The sequence below is a fragment of the Myotis yumanensis genome, unplaced genomic scaffold (genome assembly GCF_028538775.1).
Source record: "Myotis yumanensis isolate MYYU_CA2020_CCGP unplaced genomic scaffold, mMyoYum1.0.hap1 SCAF_7, whole genome shotgun sequence".
Lineage (NCBI taxonomy): Eukaryota > Metazoa > Chordata > Mammalia > Chiroptera > Vespertilionidae > Myotis > Myotis yumanensis.
Genome location: NW_027223758.1, coordinates 36,697,682 through 36,715,646, shown reverse-complemented (window position 1 = coordinate 36,715,646; position 17,965 = coordinate 36,697,682). Strand labels below are relative to the sequence as shown.

Below are 17,965 nucleotides of genomic sequence, written 5' to 3'. Positions count from 1 at the left end.
CACCAGGTCACTCTTTAGATTAAGAACCAGTGATGTGGGTCAGTTGTGGGGTCTGGGATGAATACTGGATCAATTCCAGGGTTAGAAGTCAGTCCCAGAACCAGGAGTCAATTCTGGAACTAGAAATGCCCCAGGTTAGGGGTCAGTCCTGGGATCAGTGGGGTTAGTCTCAGGATCAGAGGTCAGTTCTAGGGTCAGGGAAGTTAAGGGGGACCCAGAGATGTGTGACAGGTCCCAGACACCCTTGAGGGCTCTTCCTATCAGGCCTGGGGAGGCCCGGCTGGAGCGGCAGGCCGTGGCATTGGGCTGCAGGCTAGCTCGAGGCCTAGCTCAGCAGGACGATGAGGACAATGAGCTGGAGCTGGAGCTGGAGCTGGAAGATGAGCCTGATGTGGAGCTTTCTGGCGTCGTGTTCAGTCCCCTCAAGAGGTAACTTGTACACCCTGCACACCTGCTCCCACACCCTACCAGTGTGTCAACCTCACTTGCTCAGACATGCAGGCCTAGTGTCCATCCATACTCACAAATTCTTGGTTCCAGGATATGGGTGAGGAATGGATATCCTTGGGTTAATGGTTTCTTACTCCTAGGCATAGACACTGCCACATAGATACACACAGTGACTCTGACTTACATACTGCTTACGGGACCCAGGTAGGTGATGAAAACTTGATGAGGGCAAGACATCTTTGTCACTGCAGTGTCCCAGTGCCTAGAAGAGTGCTGGCACATAGGAGGCGCTCAGTAAATCTTTGTTGAATGAATGAATGGTTTTAGGGCTCCAGGAATGAATCAAATTCTGGGTGTTGAGATGGGGGCAAGATGAGATCAGAAGGACTCAAAGTCCTAAAGTCCAGAGGAAGAGGAGATCTATCTCAAGCATCGAACAGGACTGTAGGTATGGTGGTGGGAGGACATGAAGTGACACCTGATCATGTCCCTTCCCACAGCCGAGCCCGGGGCCTACCCCGAAGGGACCCCTTCCAGGTGCCCAGGGCCCAGGACTTCCAGGTACTGCTCTCCCTGCAGGCCGTAACCCTTGGGAAACCACCTGCCCTCCACCACAGGAGGCTCCCCCCATCCCCCCTTAGTAGGCTTCGCTTCCTTTTCTCCTCCTCTGCACCCTTCAGGTGGGGGTCACCGTGCTGGAGGCCCAGAAGCTGGTGGGAGTCAACATTAACCCCTATGTGGCTGTGCGTGTTGGGGAGCAGCGCCGAGTGACCGCCACACAGCGCGGGACAAATTGCCCTTTCTACAATGAGGTGGGTGTGGCCAAGATGGAGGGAGGCCTAAGAGAATAGATGGGACCCAGAATAAAGAACTGTCTGCAGTGGGAGCATGGCCTAGGAGGTGGACTTGAGTCAAGTGCTAGGCCTAAAGGGTGCAAAGGGGAGCCATGGGGCGGGGGGTGTAGGTGTAAGTAGAGCATTTCTTTGCAAGAGGCAGAGCCCAGCTGGTGTGAACCTTTCCTCTATAACCTTCTCTCATCTTTCTTGTTTCCCCACTTCAACCCAGTACTTCTTGTTCGAATTTCATGAGACCCGACTTCACCTCCAAGATTTGCTGCTGGAGATTACGGTGAGGGGCTTGGGGTGAGAGGTTTCTGTTAGACAAGGGGGGATGCTGAACCTCCAGGACTAACGCCACTTTCCTCAGGCTTTCCATTCGCAGACCCTCCCCTTTATGGCCACCCGAATCGGCACCTTCAGGATGGACTTGGGCATTATCTTCGATCAGCCAGGTACTGAACCCGGCCCTCATGGAAACTTATCTGCCAGGACAAGAAAGTGACCTGTCTGGGCACTGATCCGTGTCAGACAGCAGTCGCTTCCGAGCGCTGACCTCCACGCACTCCTGTTCCTCCCTGCGGAGCGGGACATGAACCCCAGCCCTGTCTACCACTCGGATAAGCGCCCCACGTATCTCGCTTTTCTCCTGTGACCCCTGGCCCGCCCCTCCGCTCCCAGATGGCCACTTCTACCAGAAATGGGCTCCGCTGTATGACCCGCGGGACACTCGCGCCGGGACCAAAGGCTTCGTCAAGGTCACGTTGTCCTTGAGGGCACGCGGTGATCTGCCTCCTCCGCCGCCACCCCTGGGCCCCGGGCACAGTTCAGACATCGAGAAGTGAGACGGGGCGATGTGGGGGGAAGAGGAGGATGGGCGGGGCCTCCGGGAGGTGAAGGGGCGGAGATTCCGGCTTCTCAGCGGCCCCTCCCCTAGGAACCTGCTGCTGCCGCACCGGGTGCCGGTGGAGAGGCCGTGGGCGCGGCTGCGCGTGCGAGTGTACCGCGCGGAGGGGCTTCCGGCGCTGCGCCCGGGGCTGCTGGGCAGCCTGGCCCGCGCCCTGCACGACCAGCGCGTCCTCGTGGACCCCTATGTGCGAGTGTCTTTCCTGGGCCAGCAGGTCAGTCCCTCCTGTGCCCGCTCGGCCGAGGCGCAGACCCGCCTCCCATGCTGACCCCCCGCCCCCTGTCCTCGCCTCCGCGCTCAGGGTGAGACGTCGGTGCGCGGAGAGGCGGCGGCGCCCGAGTGGAACGAGCAGCTGAGCTTCGTGGAGCTTTTCCCGCCGCTGACGCGCGGCCTTCGTTTGCAGCTGCGGGATGACGCGCCGCTGGTGGACGTGGCCCTCGCCACGCACGTGCTGGACCTGAAGCAGATCTCACACGCGGGCCGCGCGGGTGAGCGCGTCTCGGGGGCGCCTGACGCTTCCACCCGGGCCCCATCTGCCCTGGATCCCGCCCCCGATGGCAACCCCCCTCCTTCGCTCAGAAAGCCAGGTCCACCCACAGGCCTAATTGTGCTCCACGAGGGCGACTCACCTGGCGCCCCCAGACTACAAACCCCACCCTTGGTTGGCTCCGTTGACAGAATCCTAACGAAAGCTGCGCATCCAGTAACCACTCCAGCCCTGTGCTCCCTACAGATTTATACGGACAGAAGCAAATCCACATTATCCGTTCACCCTAGTCCCTAACGGGATCGCCTGTGGCTCGGCCGCAATCCTGACTCCACCTCTCCACTCCTGGTTCCCCTAGAGCAGTGGTTCTCAACCTTCTGACCCTTTAAATATAGTTCCTCATGTTGTGACCCAACCATAAAATTATTTTCGTTGCTACTTCATAACTGTAATGTTGCTACTGTTATGAATCGTAATGTAAATATCTGATATGCAGGATGGTCTTCGGCGACCCCTGTGAAAGGGTCGTTTGACTGCCAAAGGGGTCGCGACCCACAGGTTGAGAACCACTGCCCTAGAGCCTAGACACCAACTGTTGGCAGCACGTTGGAGCTGACCTGGTTTAGAAGTTCTCCGAGGTGGTGGTCCACAGCTGTCATCCGCAGCTGTACACAGACTTCCCTCCCAGAGGCCCAATCGGACACCCCGCTCCCTGGAACTTGCAGGAAATAAGGGTGTAGTGCATAGACTGACTAGTACCCACCCGCCCCGTGTTCCTCTCCAAAACACTGCTCTTGTCCCCCACAGCGGGGTTTAACCCCACCTTCGGTCCAGCCTGGGTGCCTCTGTACGGCTCGCCCCCGACTGGGGGAATCCGGGATGGTCTTCAAAATCTCAACGAAGGCCTGGGCCAAGGCATTTGGTTCCGGGGTCGCCTGCTGGTGGCTGTGTCCTTGGAGTTGTTGGAAGGGAGAACTGAACCTGAGCCTCTCCAGGCCCCACAGGGGTCCAGGTTGTCGAAGCTCATGGGAAAGAAGAAGAAAGCCAGGCGGGGCCAGACCCCAACGAGGATTCAACAGCACCTGGATGCCAGCGCTAGTGCCAGCGGGCCTGAAGTTCCCAGTGCGATGGAGGTGGAAGTGGAGGAATTGCTGCCACTGCCGGAGGTGGGGCCCGGAGTTTAGCAAAGGAGCGGGATCACCCTCTGCTCTGGAGTGTAACGGGCTCCAAGGCATTAGATACAGAGAGTGTGTGTGTGTGTGTGGGGGGGGGGGGGGGCAGTCTCAACTGCGGGACCTGGGTGAAGACTGCAGTTTGTGTGGCTCTTGTATATATACCCTTGTGGGGAAGCGGGACTGATCAATCCGAGGTGGGCCAGAGAGAATAAGCCCCAGATCCAGTGGGTTAGGGCTGCAGGGGCGGAGAGGGAGGTGGGATACCTGCAGTGATTCTTCCGGGGCCTTGGTTACAACATCTTCCTGTGGGCATTTTTGCCAAGCATAGTCTGGGCTGTAACCTGGGCGGGTGGGCCTGACTCCAGCCTGACTCTTCCCCAGAATGCCCTGGCGCCCTGTGAAGATTTCCTGCTTTTTGGTGTGCTCTTCGAGGCCACCATGATCGACCCTGCCATGGCCTCCCAGCCCATCATCTTCGAGATCTCCATTGGTGTGTGGCCTAGCTGAGACCTCTGAGGGTCATGGGTTTGAGGGTGGTTACCCTTGATCCAGACGTAAGGCTCCTGGAAGGGACAGTTCACCTTCAGTAAGGGGTAGACGCTGACTTCTATTGAGGCAGAGGAGGCTGAGGGAGGGGTCAGCCCCTCAGCCAGGTGCCTTCTGACCCTTGCTGTTCTGTCTGGGCAGGTCCCGCAGGCCGGGAGGAGCAATTGGGCCGAGGGCCCAGGACCCAGGAGGGAATGGAGGGCGGGGAGGAGGAGGCGCAGCCGTTGCTGGAGTCTGAGGTGGGAGTCAGGCTGGTAGAGGAGGAGGAGCTGGGGACCCCTGCTCAGCGGCCTGAACCCATGGATGGCAGCGGGTGAGTGTTCCCGGTGGCTAGAGGGAGGGCACTGGGGGAACCCCAGCGGCCCCAGGACTGCCCCTCACCTCCTCTGCTCCTCTTCGCCCCGGCCCAGGCCATACCTATGCCTGCCCCTGCGTCACCGCAAACCGTGCGTGCGTGTGTGGAGCCGCTGGGAGAACCACACGTGGCGCCTGCACAGCAGTAACTGTGTGCGGAAAGTGGCCGAGAGGCTGGTGAGCGTGAGGCGGGCGCCCACAGGGAGAGGCCGGGCCATAGGGGCATCCGGGAGACCATGGTCTTTGAAGGGAGCTCTGGAGCTGGGCTAGTGGGTAGAGCAACAGGGAGCCAGGACCGGTGTGATTGATGCAAGGCCAGAGGGTCAAAGGGCACAGCTCGTGCCTGCACTGAGGAGACCAGAATTGTGGGAGCTCAGGGATCCAGAATTGTTGGACCCAGGAAGGGGCCAGCGAAGGACATGGGTAAAGCTACTGGGGGATCCCGCCCAGTAGGGGTGCTAGAAAAAACAGATCCACCAACCTCTTAAAGACAAAAATGGGTGGGGCGAGGAGGTGCGATGTGAATGGGGTTCCTGGGGTGGGGAGCGGTCTAAAGAAAGTTGGAGTCTGGGACTCCTGACTCTGACCCTCTCGCTCTGCTCCATTGTGCAGGACCAGGGGCTCCAGGAGGTTGAGAGTCTGCAGCGCAGGCCAGGCTCTGGCGCCTGCACACGACTCAAGCAGGCGTTGGAAGAGCTGGTGGCTGGGAGCAGGTGAGCTGAGAGCCTATCTCTGCTCCAACTCCAGGGTGGTGGCTGTTTGGACCCAAGGGCACATGGAAGCTGCGTTTACTTAGCTTTACAGAAGAATGAGAAGGAGATGATTGTCCCTATGGAGGAAGCTTGATGGAAATTATTGGGGATTAGAACAGTCTCCCCCAATAAACTTGCTTTCCCATGCTCCTAGAATCCTATGCTTTTACTCCTCTCCTCAAATGTCCCCTGCTCCTTTCCTCCACACTCGTCCCAGCTAATAACCTCTTCTCCAGTGTCATAGATAAAAGAGAAGCCTCGCCTTCCTCCAACCAGCCTACTACCTTTGCCAATTTCTGTATCCACCTACTCTCCTTCCTTCCTGCTACATCGCAGGAAGTAGCCTTGCTCCCATCGCACAGCTGTGATCTTGATTTTTAAAAAAAATATATTTTTATTGATTTCAGAGAGGAAGGGAGAGGGAGAGAGAGAGAGAAACATCAACGATGAGGGAGAATCATTGATCAGCTGCCTTCTGCACGCTCCCTACTGGGGATCAAGCCCGCAACCCAGGCATGTGCCCTTGACCGGAATCCAACCTAGGACCCTTCAGTCCACAGGCTGACACTCTATCCACTGAGCCAAACCAGCTGGGGCTGTGATCTTGATTTTTATCTCCTCTCCCTTTCTGGAGGAATTAGTCAAGTGGTCCTTAAGTTACCAGGTCATTATGTAACCACATACACTTGTCCCAGTCGCTTCCATCTTTGACCTCCACTGACCCGAATGAATTCTATAAGCTGCTCCAGTATGCCAGTGTTCTTCTGGTCCTCTTCTCAAAAGAGGTAGTAATCCATGTATTCAGTCAGTATTCATGACACCTACTGTGCCAGACACTGTTTTAGGCATTGGAATAGCAGTGAAAAAGCATTCTTGCTCACCACAATTCCTGAAACTTATGTTTTGGTGGTGGTGATGGGGTGGAGGCTGGAAACATGTAAACAAAAAGGTAGAAGCTTAAGAAGTATGATAAGGATAAGTGTTAGGGCGAAAATAAAGGAAGGAAGTATGAGAGAGCAGTGTTGCAATTTAAAAGGGGGGAGAGCAGTAGGCCTCTGTGAAGTTGACATGAAGAAGATGAAGGAGCAAACCATGTCTGTAAGGCTGTTCCAGGCATAAGGGACAGCATGTGGAAAGGCCCTGAGATGAAGCATGCCTGGTGTGGTTGAGGAGGAGCAAGGGAAGCAGTGTGACTGCAGCAGAGTGAGCAGAATAGATAAGGCTGGAGGGTGTAGGGGGAAAGGAGGAGGATGGTTAGAGAAGAATGTGGGAGCTGCGTAGACCATTGTCATGACCTTGGCTTCTTCTGGGTGTGATGGAGAGCCACTACTAGTAAAGGTTCTGAAAAGAGAAGGGATGTGCTCAAACTTATCCTTGAAAAGAACCAGTGGGGGAGGGATGACATAAGAGAGGAAGCAGAGAGATTATTAAAAAGGGCATTGTGAAAATCCAAGTGACTGATGATGAATTGAATCTAGGGTGGTTGCAGTGGACATAGAGGGACATGAATGGGTTCAAGAGCAATTTTGGACTTTGGAGATGATACCTTAGGACTTGCTAATGGATATATATAGGGCAGTGATGGCGAACCTTTTGAGCTCGGTGTGTCAGCATTTTGAAAAACCCTAACTTAACTCTGGTGCCGTGTCACATATAGAAATTTTTTGATATTTGCAACCATAGTAAAATGAAGATTTATATTTTTGATATTTATTTTATATATTTAAGTGCCATTTAACAAAGAAAAATCAACCAAAAACATGAGTTCGCGTGTCACCTCTGACACGCGTGTCATAGGTTCGCCATCACTGATATTGGGGATGAGGCAAATGTGCAAAGAAAAGTATTGAACGACTCCCAAGATGTTGGCTTGCACAGTTATGTAGATGGTGCTATTTACTGAGCTATGGAAAACAAGAGAAGAAGGTCTGATAGAATAGAATATCAGAAGCTCATTTTTGGATATGTTTACTTTGACATAAATGTTAGACTTATGAGTGGACATGTCTGCCAGGCAGTTAGCTATATGAGCTGAGTTCTATGGAGAGTTCTAGGCTGCAAATGAAAAACTTGGAGCTGTAAATGCATAGATGGAAATGGATAAGACCATCTAGGAAGCAGAGAAAGGAAAAATTTGAGGAACTGAGAGCTCCAGCAGTTAGAGGCAGTGTGGAAGAGGAATACTCAGCCAAGGGCCTGGTCGTAGGTGGTCATTTTTCTGTCCTCCCCTTACTTAATCTTTCAGGAAGTCAGTGGGCAGGTTGACCCACCCTCCTTCTTGAAAATCTCTCTGTTAACTTTCATGACCCTGGTTTTCCTTCTGCATTCCTGACTATTTCTTCTCATCAATTTTGCCGGCTCCCTCTCTTCTTGACCTCTAAATGTTCCAAATGCTTCATTGTAAAGCTCTCTTCTTTGTCTCCATTCTCTATATCTCCAAAAGAGCAACCACATTCAATTCAATTTAATTCCTTGCTTGATTTTCTATACAGTAAAACTAAACTATTTCCACTTTTATTTAAATGCAATTATTTTATTTTATTTTATTTTAGATAATCTATTACAAAGATTATCCTTGGGACATTTCAGTGAAAATTTTCCCATATCCTATTTCCCTATTTATAGCTTTAACCAGTGTGGCTTTCTTTTGTGGCTATTATTTCTACTAGATCCAATTTCCCGGAATCCAGTTTTGTGGATCTGACTCTTGTCAAGAAGATTTGATTCTTCTGTCAATTTTCAATCAATAGCAAAGGTTCCTAGGTTCCTTTTTGCTTTTGGAGCAAAGAATAGTAATAAGCTAAAAGTGTAAGCTCTTGGATTAGTATTAGGTGAAAAATTTTCAGAGTCACATATATTTTTGAAAATTTCCATAATAAAAACTTAAATCAGTGGGGGTAAAAAAATGTCCAAAATATGTTTCATAAAGTATTTTACTTTACCCAACAAACATTTTTTGAGCATCTATTAGGTGGCAGGACCTAAGGATGCAATGGTCATCAAAATGAAGTCCCTGCCCTGCCTTACTTTCTATTTAAATAGACAGATAAGGCAGAATCTGAGGACAGAGAGTGGAGGGTTTTTTTAGACTAGATGACCAGGGGAGGTTTGTGAGGAGGTAACATTTGAGCAGAGACCTGAATGAAGAAGGCGAGTGAGCCATGCAAAGATCTAAGGCAGAACCTTCTAGCAGAGGGAGCTGCAATTACAAAGCCCCTAAGGCAGCAGTTCTCAACCTGTGGGTCGCGACCCCTTTGGCGGTCGAACGACCCTTTCGCAGGGGTCGCCTAAGACCATCCTGCATATCAGATATTTACATGACGATTTATAACAATAGCAACATTACAGTGATGAAGTAGCAATGAAAATAATTTTATGGTTGGGTCACAACATGAGGAACTGTATTTAAAGGGCCAGAAGGTTGAGAACCACTGCCCTAAGGGAATAGGTTTGGTGTATTCACAGAGGAGCAAAAAGGCCTCACTGTAGGGTTTTGCATGAGAGGAGAGTAATGTTTAATGCAAAGAGATAAAGTAAGCCAGATGTGTAGGGCCTTTAAGCCATTTAAAAAACTTTGTTTTTTCTTCTGAGATGAGAAATCTCTGGAGAGGAGTGAAATGGTATGCAAAGCATTGAAAAGATCGCCGGGGTTGCTGTATTGAGAACGTGCTGTAGGAGAGGGGGCAAGAGTGGAAGTAGTGAGAGCAGGTAGGAGGTTGTTGCAATAATCCTAGGTGAGGAAGGATGGTGACTTGGACTAGAGTGGACCTGGGGAAGGAGAAAGTGGTCAGATTCCAGATATATTTTGAAGGTAGAGCTTAAATAGTGTGTTGGTGGATTGATGTGGAATGTAAGAGAAAGAAAGAGCAGTGAAGAATGACTGAAATTTTGGAGTAAAGCAGGATTTTTTGGGTGGTGGTGGTGGAGTGGGGATAGTCATTGGAAATCACGCCCTTGATTTGGGCAGGTAATGTTTGAACTATGTTTGGTCAATTTGTTGGAAATGTCAAACACAACTCATCTGAGCCTTTAATATGCTTATGAATCCCCCAGGGTGTAAACATGCAGATTATGGCAGCAGGTGTGCCCTGGGGCTGACATTCTGCATTTCTAACTAGGCGATACCTTGCTGTTGGTCCTGAGCCACACTTTTTTTTTTTTTTAATATATTTTATTGATTTTTTTTAGAGAGGAAGGGAGAGAGATAGAGAGTTAGAAACATCGATCAACTGCCTCCTGCACATCTCCCACTGGGGATGTGCCCGCAGCCCAGGTACATGCCCTTGACCGGAATCGAACCTGGGACCTTTCAGTCCGCAAGCCGACGCTCTATCCACTGAGCCAAACCGGTTTCGGCCTGAGCCACACTTTGAGTAGCCAGGATAATAGATAGTTAAATACTAATGAGTTCTGGGGCTCAAAGGTGAGGTAGGCCTCACTGAATTTGGGAGTGGCCCTCTTTGGCTGAGGAAGAGCCCCTCTTTGAGAACAAGGCTGATAGGGGCTGTGTGGGAATCTGGTGAGGGAGGCCTGCTCTGAGGGAGGTGGCCGCAAGTGTCTGTGTTCCCTCCTTTGACTCCCACCTGCACTCTTGCTCCTACTCACTGCAGACAGTTTTGCCGCAGTGCCGAGCGCAGGACAATGACCCGGCCCAACGCCCTGGACAGATGCCGAGGAAAACTGCTGGTGCATAGCCTGGTACGGGCCGCTGGGAAGGGGGATCTTGGGCAGCAGCGGCGGCTCTCCGCTCATGTGCTTCGCCTACCCTTCCAGAACCTGTTAGCCAAGCAAGAACTGCGCCTTCTACGGGGCCTGAGACAGGGCAACGTGCAAGAGAAGGTGACATTGTCCAAGAAACTCCTGGCAAAACTGCGCTTCCTGGCCCAAGAGGTAGTGCCTTGCCCACCTGTTTCCCCACCCTGAATACCCTTCCCTGAAGCTTTCCAGATGCCTGTTTGGCTTCAGTTTTCATGTGTTTGCTGAAATTACCCATCTTTTAACTCTGTGTACGTTTCCCATTAAATCCTTTAGAATTTGTATCACAATTCTTTTAATGTCCCTGTCCAATAATTCCAACATTTGGGTTCTACTTCTACCCAATGGGGTCTACTTCTTTTTTTTAAAAAAAGTTTTTAAAAAATATATTTTTATTGATTTCAGAGAGAAAGGGAAAGGAAGAGAGAGAGATAGAAACATCAATGATTAGAAGGATTCATGGATCAGCTGCCTCTTGCATGCCCCCCACTGGGGATTGAGCCCTTGACCGGAATAGAACCCGGGACCTCTGAGTCCTCAGGCCGACGCTCTATCCACTGAGCCAAACCGGCCAGGGCTAGGGTCTACTTCTTTAAAAAAAAAAAAAAAAAATATATATATATATATAAAGGTATATTTATATTTATATTTATATTTCAGAGAGGAAGGGAAAGGGAGAGATAGAAACATTGCTGATGAGAGAGAGAATCATTGATCAGCTGCCTCCTGCACACTCCTACTGGGGATTGAGCCCATAACCGGAGCATGTGCCCTGACTGGGAATCAAATTGGCGACCTCTTGGTTCCTGGATGGACGCTCAACCACGGCACCAGACCTGCCGGGCTATAATTTTTCTTCTATGTTTATCGCTTTCTGTTGCCTGTGTAAAAAAACCTTGCTACCTCCAAGCCACAAAAGTACACGGAGTTAAAAGATGGGTAATTTCAGCCTGGCAAGTGTTGCTCAGTGGTTAAGCATCGAGTTATGAACCAGGAGGTCACTGTTCGATTCTTGGTCAGGGTACATGCCTGGGTTGCAGACTTGATCCCCAGTAGGGGGTGTGCCGAAGGCAGCAGATCAATGATTTTCTCATCATTGATATTCTTATCTCTCTCTTCCTCTCTCTTCCTCTCTAAAATAAAATATATATATACATATACACACACACACACACACACACATACACACACATACACACACACACACACGATGGGTAGTTTCAGCTGGAGATGGATATTTGGCCTGTCTATCCTGTGGAAGCTGTGGGAACACGTGGTCTCAGCCCCAAATCTACCTTGATGACCCAGTTCTCTGCCCACAGCCCCAGCCACCCATCCCTGACGTGCTGGTCTGGATGCTCAGTGGGCGGCGCCGTGTGGCCTACGCCCGGATCCCAGCCCAGGATGTGCTGTTCTCTATGGTTGAGGAGGAACGAGGCCAGCACTGTGGGAAGATCCAGAGTTTGCTGCTCACAGTGAGTGGGTCCTGGGGGTGAGGGTGCTGGAGACTGGAGTGGGGAAAGGCTCATAGGGCAAGAGGTCATGAGGTAAAGGCCTGTGGTTCCCAATTGGGGGGGGGGGGTCCCAAACTCCTTTATTTAAAAAATATTTTTAAATTAAACAATTTTAATTTTTTTTCTGGTTAATCCTCACCTGAGGACATTTTTTCCCATTGATTTTTAGAGAGAGTGGAGGGAGGGAGGGAGGGAGAGGAAGAGAGAGAGGGAGAGAGAGAAAGAGAAACATCAGTGTGAGACAGACACATCAATTGGTTGCTTCCCACATGCACCCCAACCCGGGCGAGGAATTGAACCTGCAACTCAGGTGCGGGCTCTTGACTGGGAATTGAAACCGTGACCTTTCATTGTGCAGGCCTACACTCGAACCACCGAGCACACCAACCGGGGCAAATTTATTTTAATTTCTTACAATTTTTACTTTTTTACAAGTATACCCAAACTCTTTTCACTTATTCAAAAGCCAAAAGGAGATTGTGCCTTTACCCAGGCCAGCTCTGATGTGAGATAAACAAATTTTGTCGGCTCTGGACCTGCAGGGGCCCTTTGCCGACTAGGCTCTGACAGATGGACATGGTAATGAAAATGGGAGCATGATTACAGTGGGGCCTTGACTTACGAGTGTCCCAACTAACGAGTTGTTTTTTTTTTTTGAGATACCAGCTGTCTCTCCGGCAGATTTTTTGCATTGAGTTGAGAGAATAATTTGAGTTAACGAGCTCCTTAATGAGCTCCTTACTCTCGGTCTCAGAACAAATTAAACTCGTAAGTCAAGGCCCCACTGTAATTAGCTCCTCGTAAGTACAGCTGGTTTGAAGGCAAAATATTTCTAAAGGAGGTGTCCCTGGAAAAGATGCCCACAGGGATCCCGATGGTGAGAAGCTGTGACCATTGGGATGAGGGGATATGGGGACAGAGGGAGTGAGTGTGGGGTTTGGGTATAGGAAGTGACAGTGTGGGCCAGGAGGAATATGGAGTATCAGGGTAATGGGTATTGATTGAGTAGAGGGCAAGAAGTGGGGTGTAAGGGTGAGGTACAGGGAATGCTCTTTGGATTAGGGAGCTGGGCTTTAGTTTGGCAGTAAGGAGAGTAGGGGTACTCCCAGGGCAGCAGGGCTGTTGGTATAACTGGGATAATAGCTGGGCCCTGACAGGTGCCTCTTCCCCACAACAGGCACCTGGGGCAGCCCCTGGTGAGGTGTGTGCCAAGCTGGAGCTCTTCCTGTGGCTGGGGCTGGGCAAGCAAGCCAAGGCCTGCACCTCAGCGCTCCCCCAGGACCTGCTGCCTGAGCCCTCAGCAGGGCTGCCTCAGAGCCTGCACCGGGATGGTGAGTGCTGGGGGGACCAGTAGGCCCAAAGTGTGGGGCTGTGCTCAGCTTGGGGTTCAGTGGGGTCTGGGTCATGGACTCCTGTGATCCCTTGAACAAACAGAGCCCCTTCTTTCCCCCTAACCCCAGACTTCAGCTACTTCCAGCTCCGGGCTCACCTGTACCAGGCCCGAGGTGTGCTGGCAGCAGATGACAGTGGGCTCTCGGACCCCTTTGCTCGAGTCCTCATTTCTACACAGTGCCAGACCACACGGGTGAGGGCTGGGCTAGGGGGTGCGGGTGGAGGAGGCTTTGGGAGACAAAGTCAGGTGGGCATTGAGCTTTTATCCCCGGGCCCGAAGTCTCTCTTCCTGCCCTGGGTTTTCAGGACAGAATATTGGATCAGGAAGCTCTGATTTAGAGGGTGGTGCAGCATTGTTTGTCTTAGGAGTGAGGAGTTGCTTTCTGGGCTCGACTTTAAGACAAGCTCTGAGGGTGACAGATTACAGTCAGCAGAGACCAGGGCTGGGCGCAGGCTCCAACACCAGTCTAAAGGGTGCTTTCCTCTTCATCACATTCTCGCTCCTTTTGTGATGAAGAGTCACTTAAAGCATTACTTTAGGGCTGCTGTGCTCACCTGGGATGTGTGTTGGGAGCCTTCTCAGATGCCTACCATTGCCTCTTTCCCTGCGTGGCCCCAAGGTCCTGGAGCAGACGCTGAGCCCCCTGTGGGATGAGCTTCTGGTGTTTGATCAGTTGATCGTGGACGGGAGGAGGGAGCACCTGCAGCAGGAGCCTCCATTAGTGATCATCAATGTCTTTGACCACAACAAGTTTGTGAGTGTGGCCTGGGCCTCACCTGGCTTTCTGCCCCCAAGCACCTCCACTTGTCTTGCTGCCCCCTCCCCTGGCTCCTGAGCCTCTTCCAATTTTGTCTTCCCTGGCCTGCTCCCTGCAGGGCCCCCCTGTGTTCCTGGGCAGGGCACTGGCTGCCCCGAGGGTAAAGCTGATGGAGGACCCTTACCAATGCCCTGAGCTGCAGTTCTTCCCCCTGAGGAAGGGGCCCCGGGCAGCCGGAGAGCTCATCGCCACCTTTGAACTCATTGAACTGGACTATAGTGGCCGGCTGGAGGTCAGAGTGCTTTGGCCTAGCTGCCATGAGCTGTGGATTCCTCTTGTTGTTCTATCAGGTTGTCCAGTCCCAGGGAATATATAACATGGGCATGTTCCAGGCTCACCCCAAATCTCTTGTCCCAAGAGAATGCAGGCTGCAAATCTGTCCTGGGGTTACCTCATTAGGCCTCCAGACTCCAGGGAACACTAGAAGTAGACATACCCTAGGTTCATCTTGCCAGGGCTCCCACCCCAGAGAACCCAGGCTGTGGGTTGATCCTCATGCCTCAGACACACACCATTGTTCCTATACATGGGCCTGTTTCCTAGACACGTCCTCTCAACAATCCAGCCTTGCTTTGACCCTTTTGATTTATATTTCACTAGCAACTCTTCATTTTTCTTTCTTGAGTCCAGGATTTCCCTCCTTTGGCCTGATTCCTCTTTGACTTCTGACCTCTTGCCCACTGCAGCCCTCAGTGCCCAGTGATGTGGAGCCACAGGACCTGACACCCCTGGTTGAGTCCCTCTCTGGACGCCTATCCCTGCCACCCAATGTGCGCCCAGTGCTCAGGGAGTTCCGTGTTGAGGTAGCACAAGGCACTCACGTCCCGGTTCTTCCCCCACACCTGGGTGTCCCTCTGTCAGGCGCAGGCCCCTGAATCTCCCACTTCCCCACCCTAGGTGCTGTTCTGGGGTCTAAGGAACCTCGGCCGTGTGCATCTGTTCAAGGTGGAGCAGCCCCAGGTTGTGCTGGAGGTGGCCGGGCGACGTGTGGAGTCTGAGGTCCTGGCCAGTTACCGTGGGAACCCCAATTTCACCGAGCTCGTCAGGCATCTGACAGTGGTGAGGGCATGAGCTGGGGCAAGAGGCACTGGGCTGAGAAGTAAGAGAGGACAGTGGGATGGTGAATTCCAGGCTGATTATCTTAGATTAATCCAAGGATCACCAAAGTTTCTATAAAGGGTCAGTCAGGTAAAAATATTTCAGGCTCTGTGACTCATATAGTTTTATAGTTTGTGATTACTCAGCTCTGTCATTGTATCATGCAGATATCCATAGACAACAAGTAAATGAATGAATATGACCGTGTTCCAGTAAAACGTTATTTACAAAAACTGGGCCAGATTTGGCTTACAGGCTATAGTTTGCTGATCCCTGGATATCCATGAACTGGTGGTGCTCTCTTGGCTCTGTTGAATGAGTGGATTAGCCAAGTGTCATGAAGTATGAGTCTAAAGGACTCTAGTCTCTGAGATACCAGCGGCTGAGAAGAAAAATGCATTCTTTGTGTAATTTGTAATTATTATAGTATGGGCTTTGGAGTCCAATTTTGCAACGCCACTTAGGAGCTTGTCAAAACACTTGTCTTACTTGAACTTCAAAAAAAAATTTTTTTTTTTAATCCTTATCCAAGAACATGCTTAGAGAGAGTAAGGGGGAGAGAGAGAAACATCGATTGGTTGGCTTCTATAAGCTCTTCTACCAGGGATCAAACCCACAACCCAGGTATGTGTCCTGACTGGGAATTGAACTGGCAACCTTTCAGTGCATGGGAACAGATTCAACCAACTGAGCCACTCTGGCTGGGCAAGTGTTTTGTTTATTTGTAAAAGGGAGTAACAGGTATAAAAAAAAAAAGTGAAAGAAAATAAAACAAATGCCTCCTTTTCAGGAGTGCTGCGAGGAGCCAATGAGAGGCAGGATCTGGGTGAAAGGGCTTTGCAAACTGAAAGTGTGGGGGTGACTCTGTGAGGGGATGCCTAGGACAAAGCAGAGTAGTACCAGACTACAAGGCGGCAGACAACAACAACAAACCCAGCACAGCTTCATGATTCTGTTCCACAAGCGGGAGTTTTCAGTTTGAAAACTTTATTGTTCTATACGATGGTGAAACTGAAAAGCATTTGCTCATTGAACTTCCAGGGGCCGTGCGCTCTCATTTCCCATTTCACAGTGCATCCCTGTCTCCGTTATGTACTTGATGCGGTTGGGTTTACATCTGCCATTTTGCAATTGGTTTTCTATATGTTTCATATTTTTGTTCTTCCTTTACTACCTTCTTTTGTATTAAATAGATAGTTATTAGTCTACTACCTTAACTCCTTTGTTGATTTTTACTTAGTTGTTGCTCTGGATTACAATACACATACTAATTTTTTTTAAAAAGATTTTTAAATTGATTTTTAGAGAGAGAGGAAGGGAGAGGGAGAGAGAAACATTGATGCGAGAGCATAACATTGATCGGCTGCCTCCTGAATGCCCCCTAATGGGGATTGAGCCTGCAACCTGGGCATGTGCCCTGACCAGGAATAGAACCAGCAACCTTTTGGTGCATGGGACAATGCCCAACCAATTGAGCCACATGGGCCAGGGCTGCATTCTGATTTTGTACAATATAATTTAGCTACAGTAGAATATAGAAACTTTTCTCCATTATAGCTTCATTCCTTCCTCCCTACTTCATGCTATAATTGTCACATATATGTAAAATAAGCCCAGCAATACAGTATTATGATTATTGTTCCCCCCACTTAGGATCTATTGATAGATATGGAATTCATGGGCATACATATTTTTAGGATTCTAAATTTATATAAACAAATTGAGCATTGGTCCTTTACATAATAATAATAACAACAGTTTTGGCTGGTTTGGCTCAGTGGATAGAGCATTGGCCTGTGGACTGAAGGATCCCAGTTCGATTCTAGTCAAGGGCACATGCCTGGGTTGCGGGCTCGATTCCCAGTGGGGGGCATTCAGGAGGCAGCCGATCAATGATCATCGCTCTTCATTGATGTTTCTATCTCTCCATTCCTCTCTGAAATCAATAAAAATATATTTTAAAAATAAAGCAGAAAACCTTAAAAAAATAATAAGCACCTCACATTTTTTATAGCACTTGGTAGGTTCCAAAGTATTTTTGTCTATTATGTCATGTGATATTTACAAATCTTTCAAACCAGGATTGTGTCTCTTTTTTAGCTGGGAAACAGGCTTAGAAGGCAGTGACTTACCAGATGACACCATGAGGTTGTGGCAGAGCTGTGCTAAGAATGCAGATTTAAGTCTATGGTTTTCCATCTGTCTCTGCCGCTGCCTCTCCCTCCTCCCCAGATCAGAAACACAGGTCCTCTCTCCTCACCCCTAGGACTTGCCAGAGCGGCCTTACCTGCAGCCTCCCCTCACCATCCTAGTAATTGAACGCCGGGCCTTTGGCCGTACAGTGCTCGTGGGTTCCCACATTGTTTCCCACATGATGCGATTCATACTCCGGGGTCATGAGGATCCCCCAGAGGAGGAAGGAGACGAGGAGACAGGGGTCTTGGTGCCCAAGGAACAGGAAGGTAAGAGGTTTTCTCTTAGGGACCACCAGACCGAAGCCCTTGGTTCCAGGCCGAGATGGCTCCAGGAGCCTTCTGATGGGGCATGGAGTCTGACTGCTCCTCGCCTGACCTCCTGATCTCATTTCCCCTCTCCCAGGACAGATGTCCCTGGATCCCTTATTGGTTGAAGCCAGGATACCCAGGCGGCTCCTGAAGGTGATGGCATATGGGAGATGTGTGGAGGAGGGGATGGCAGGACTGGGGGTGGTACGAGGTTAGGGCTGCTGAATTCTCTCTTCCTCAGGATCCTCTGAAGAAGCTCTCTCTGAATGGCCTTCTGAGTCAAGGCCCAGCGCTGGAGGAGGACATCCCAGATCCTGAAGAGCTCGACTGGTGGTCCAAGTACTACGCTTCGCTGCAGGAGCTCCGGGGGCAGGTGG

The 17,965-nt window shown here is 50.7% G+C and overlaps 1 protein-coding gene across 1 annotated transcript in view; it reads left to right on the top strand.

Moving 5' to 3' along the window:
* Positions 1-17,965, top strand: part of LOC139014554 (fer-1-like protein 4) — a 30,548-nt gene that overhangs the window by 2,826 nt on the left and 9,757 nt on the right. The window contains exons 7-31 of the mRNA XM_070421517.1: positions 265-429; positions 951-1,011; positions 1,131-1,262; positions 1,516-1,578; positions 1,657-1,741; positions 1,968-2,127; positions 2,224-2,407; positions 2,495-2,681; positions 3,488-3,846; positions 4,237-4,345; positions 4,543-4,714; positions 4,812-4,932; positions 5,368-5,468; positions 10,118-10,205; positions 10,281-10,397; positions 11,585-11,737; positions 12,954-13,107; positions 13,237-13,361; positions 13,789-13,923; positions 14,045-14,218; positions 14,673-14,789; positions 14,884-15,045; positions 17,351-17,546; positions 17,683-17,741; positions 17,830-17,961. Coding sequence (XP_070277618.1) covers positions 265-429; positions 951-1,011; positions 1,131-1,262; positions 1,516-1,578; positions 1,657-1,741; positions 1,968-2,127; positions 2,224-2,407; positions 2,495-2,681; positions 3,488-3,846; positions 4,237-4,345; positions 4,543-4,714; positions 4,812-4,932; positions 5,368-5,468; positions 10,118-10,205; positions 10,281-10,397; positions 11,585-11,737; positions 12,954-13,107; positions 13,237-13,361; positions 13,789-13,923; positions 14,045-14,218; positions 14,673-14,789; positions 14,884-15,045; positions 17,351-17,546; positions 17,683-17,741; positions 17,830-17,961 — 3,511 coding nt within the window. The remainder of the gene's footprint in view (positions 1-264; positions 430-950; positions 1,012-1,130; positions 1,263-1,515; positions 1,579-1,656; positions 1,742-1,967; positions 2,128-2,223; positions 2,408-2,494; positions 2,682-3,487; positions 3,847-4,236; positions 4,346-4,542; positions 4,715-4,811; positions 4,933-5,367; positions 5,469-10,117; positions 10,206-10,280; positions 10,398-11,584; positions 11,738-12,953; positions 13,108-13,236; positions 13,362-13,788; positions 13,924-14,044; positions 14,219-14,672; positions 14,790-14,883; positions 15,046-17,350; positions 17,547-17,682; positions 17,742-17,829; positions 17,962-17,965) is intronic.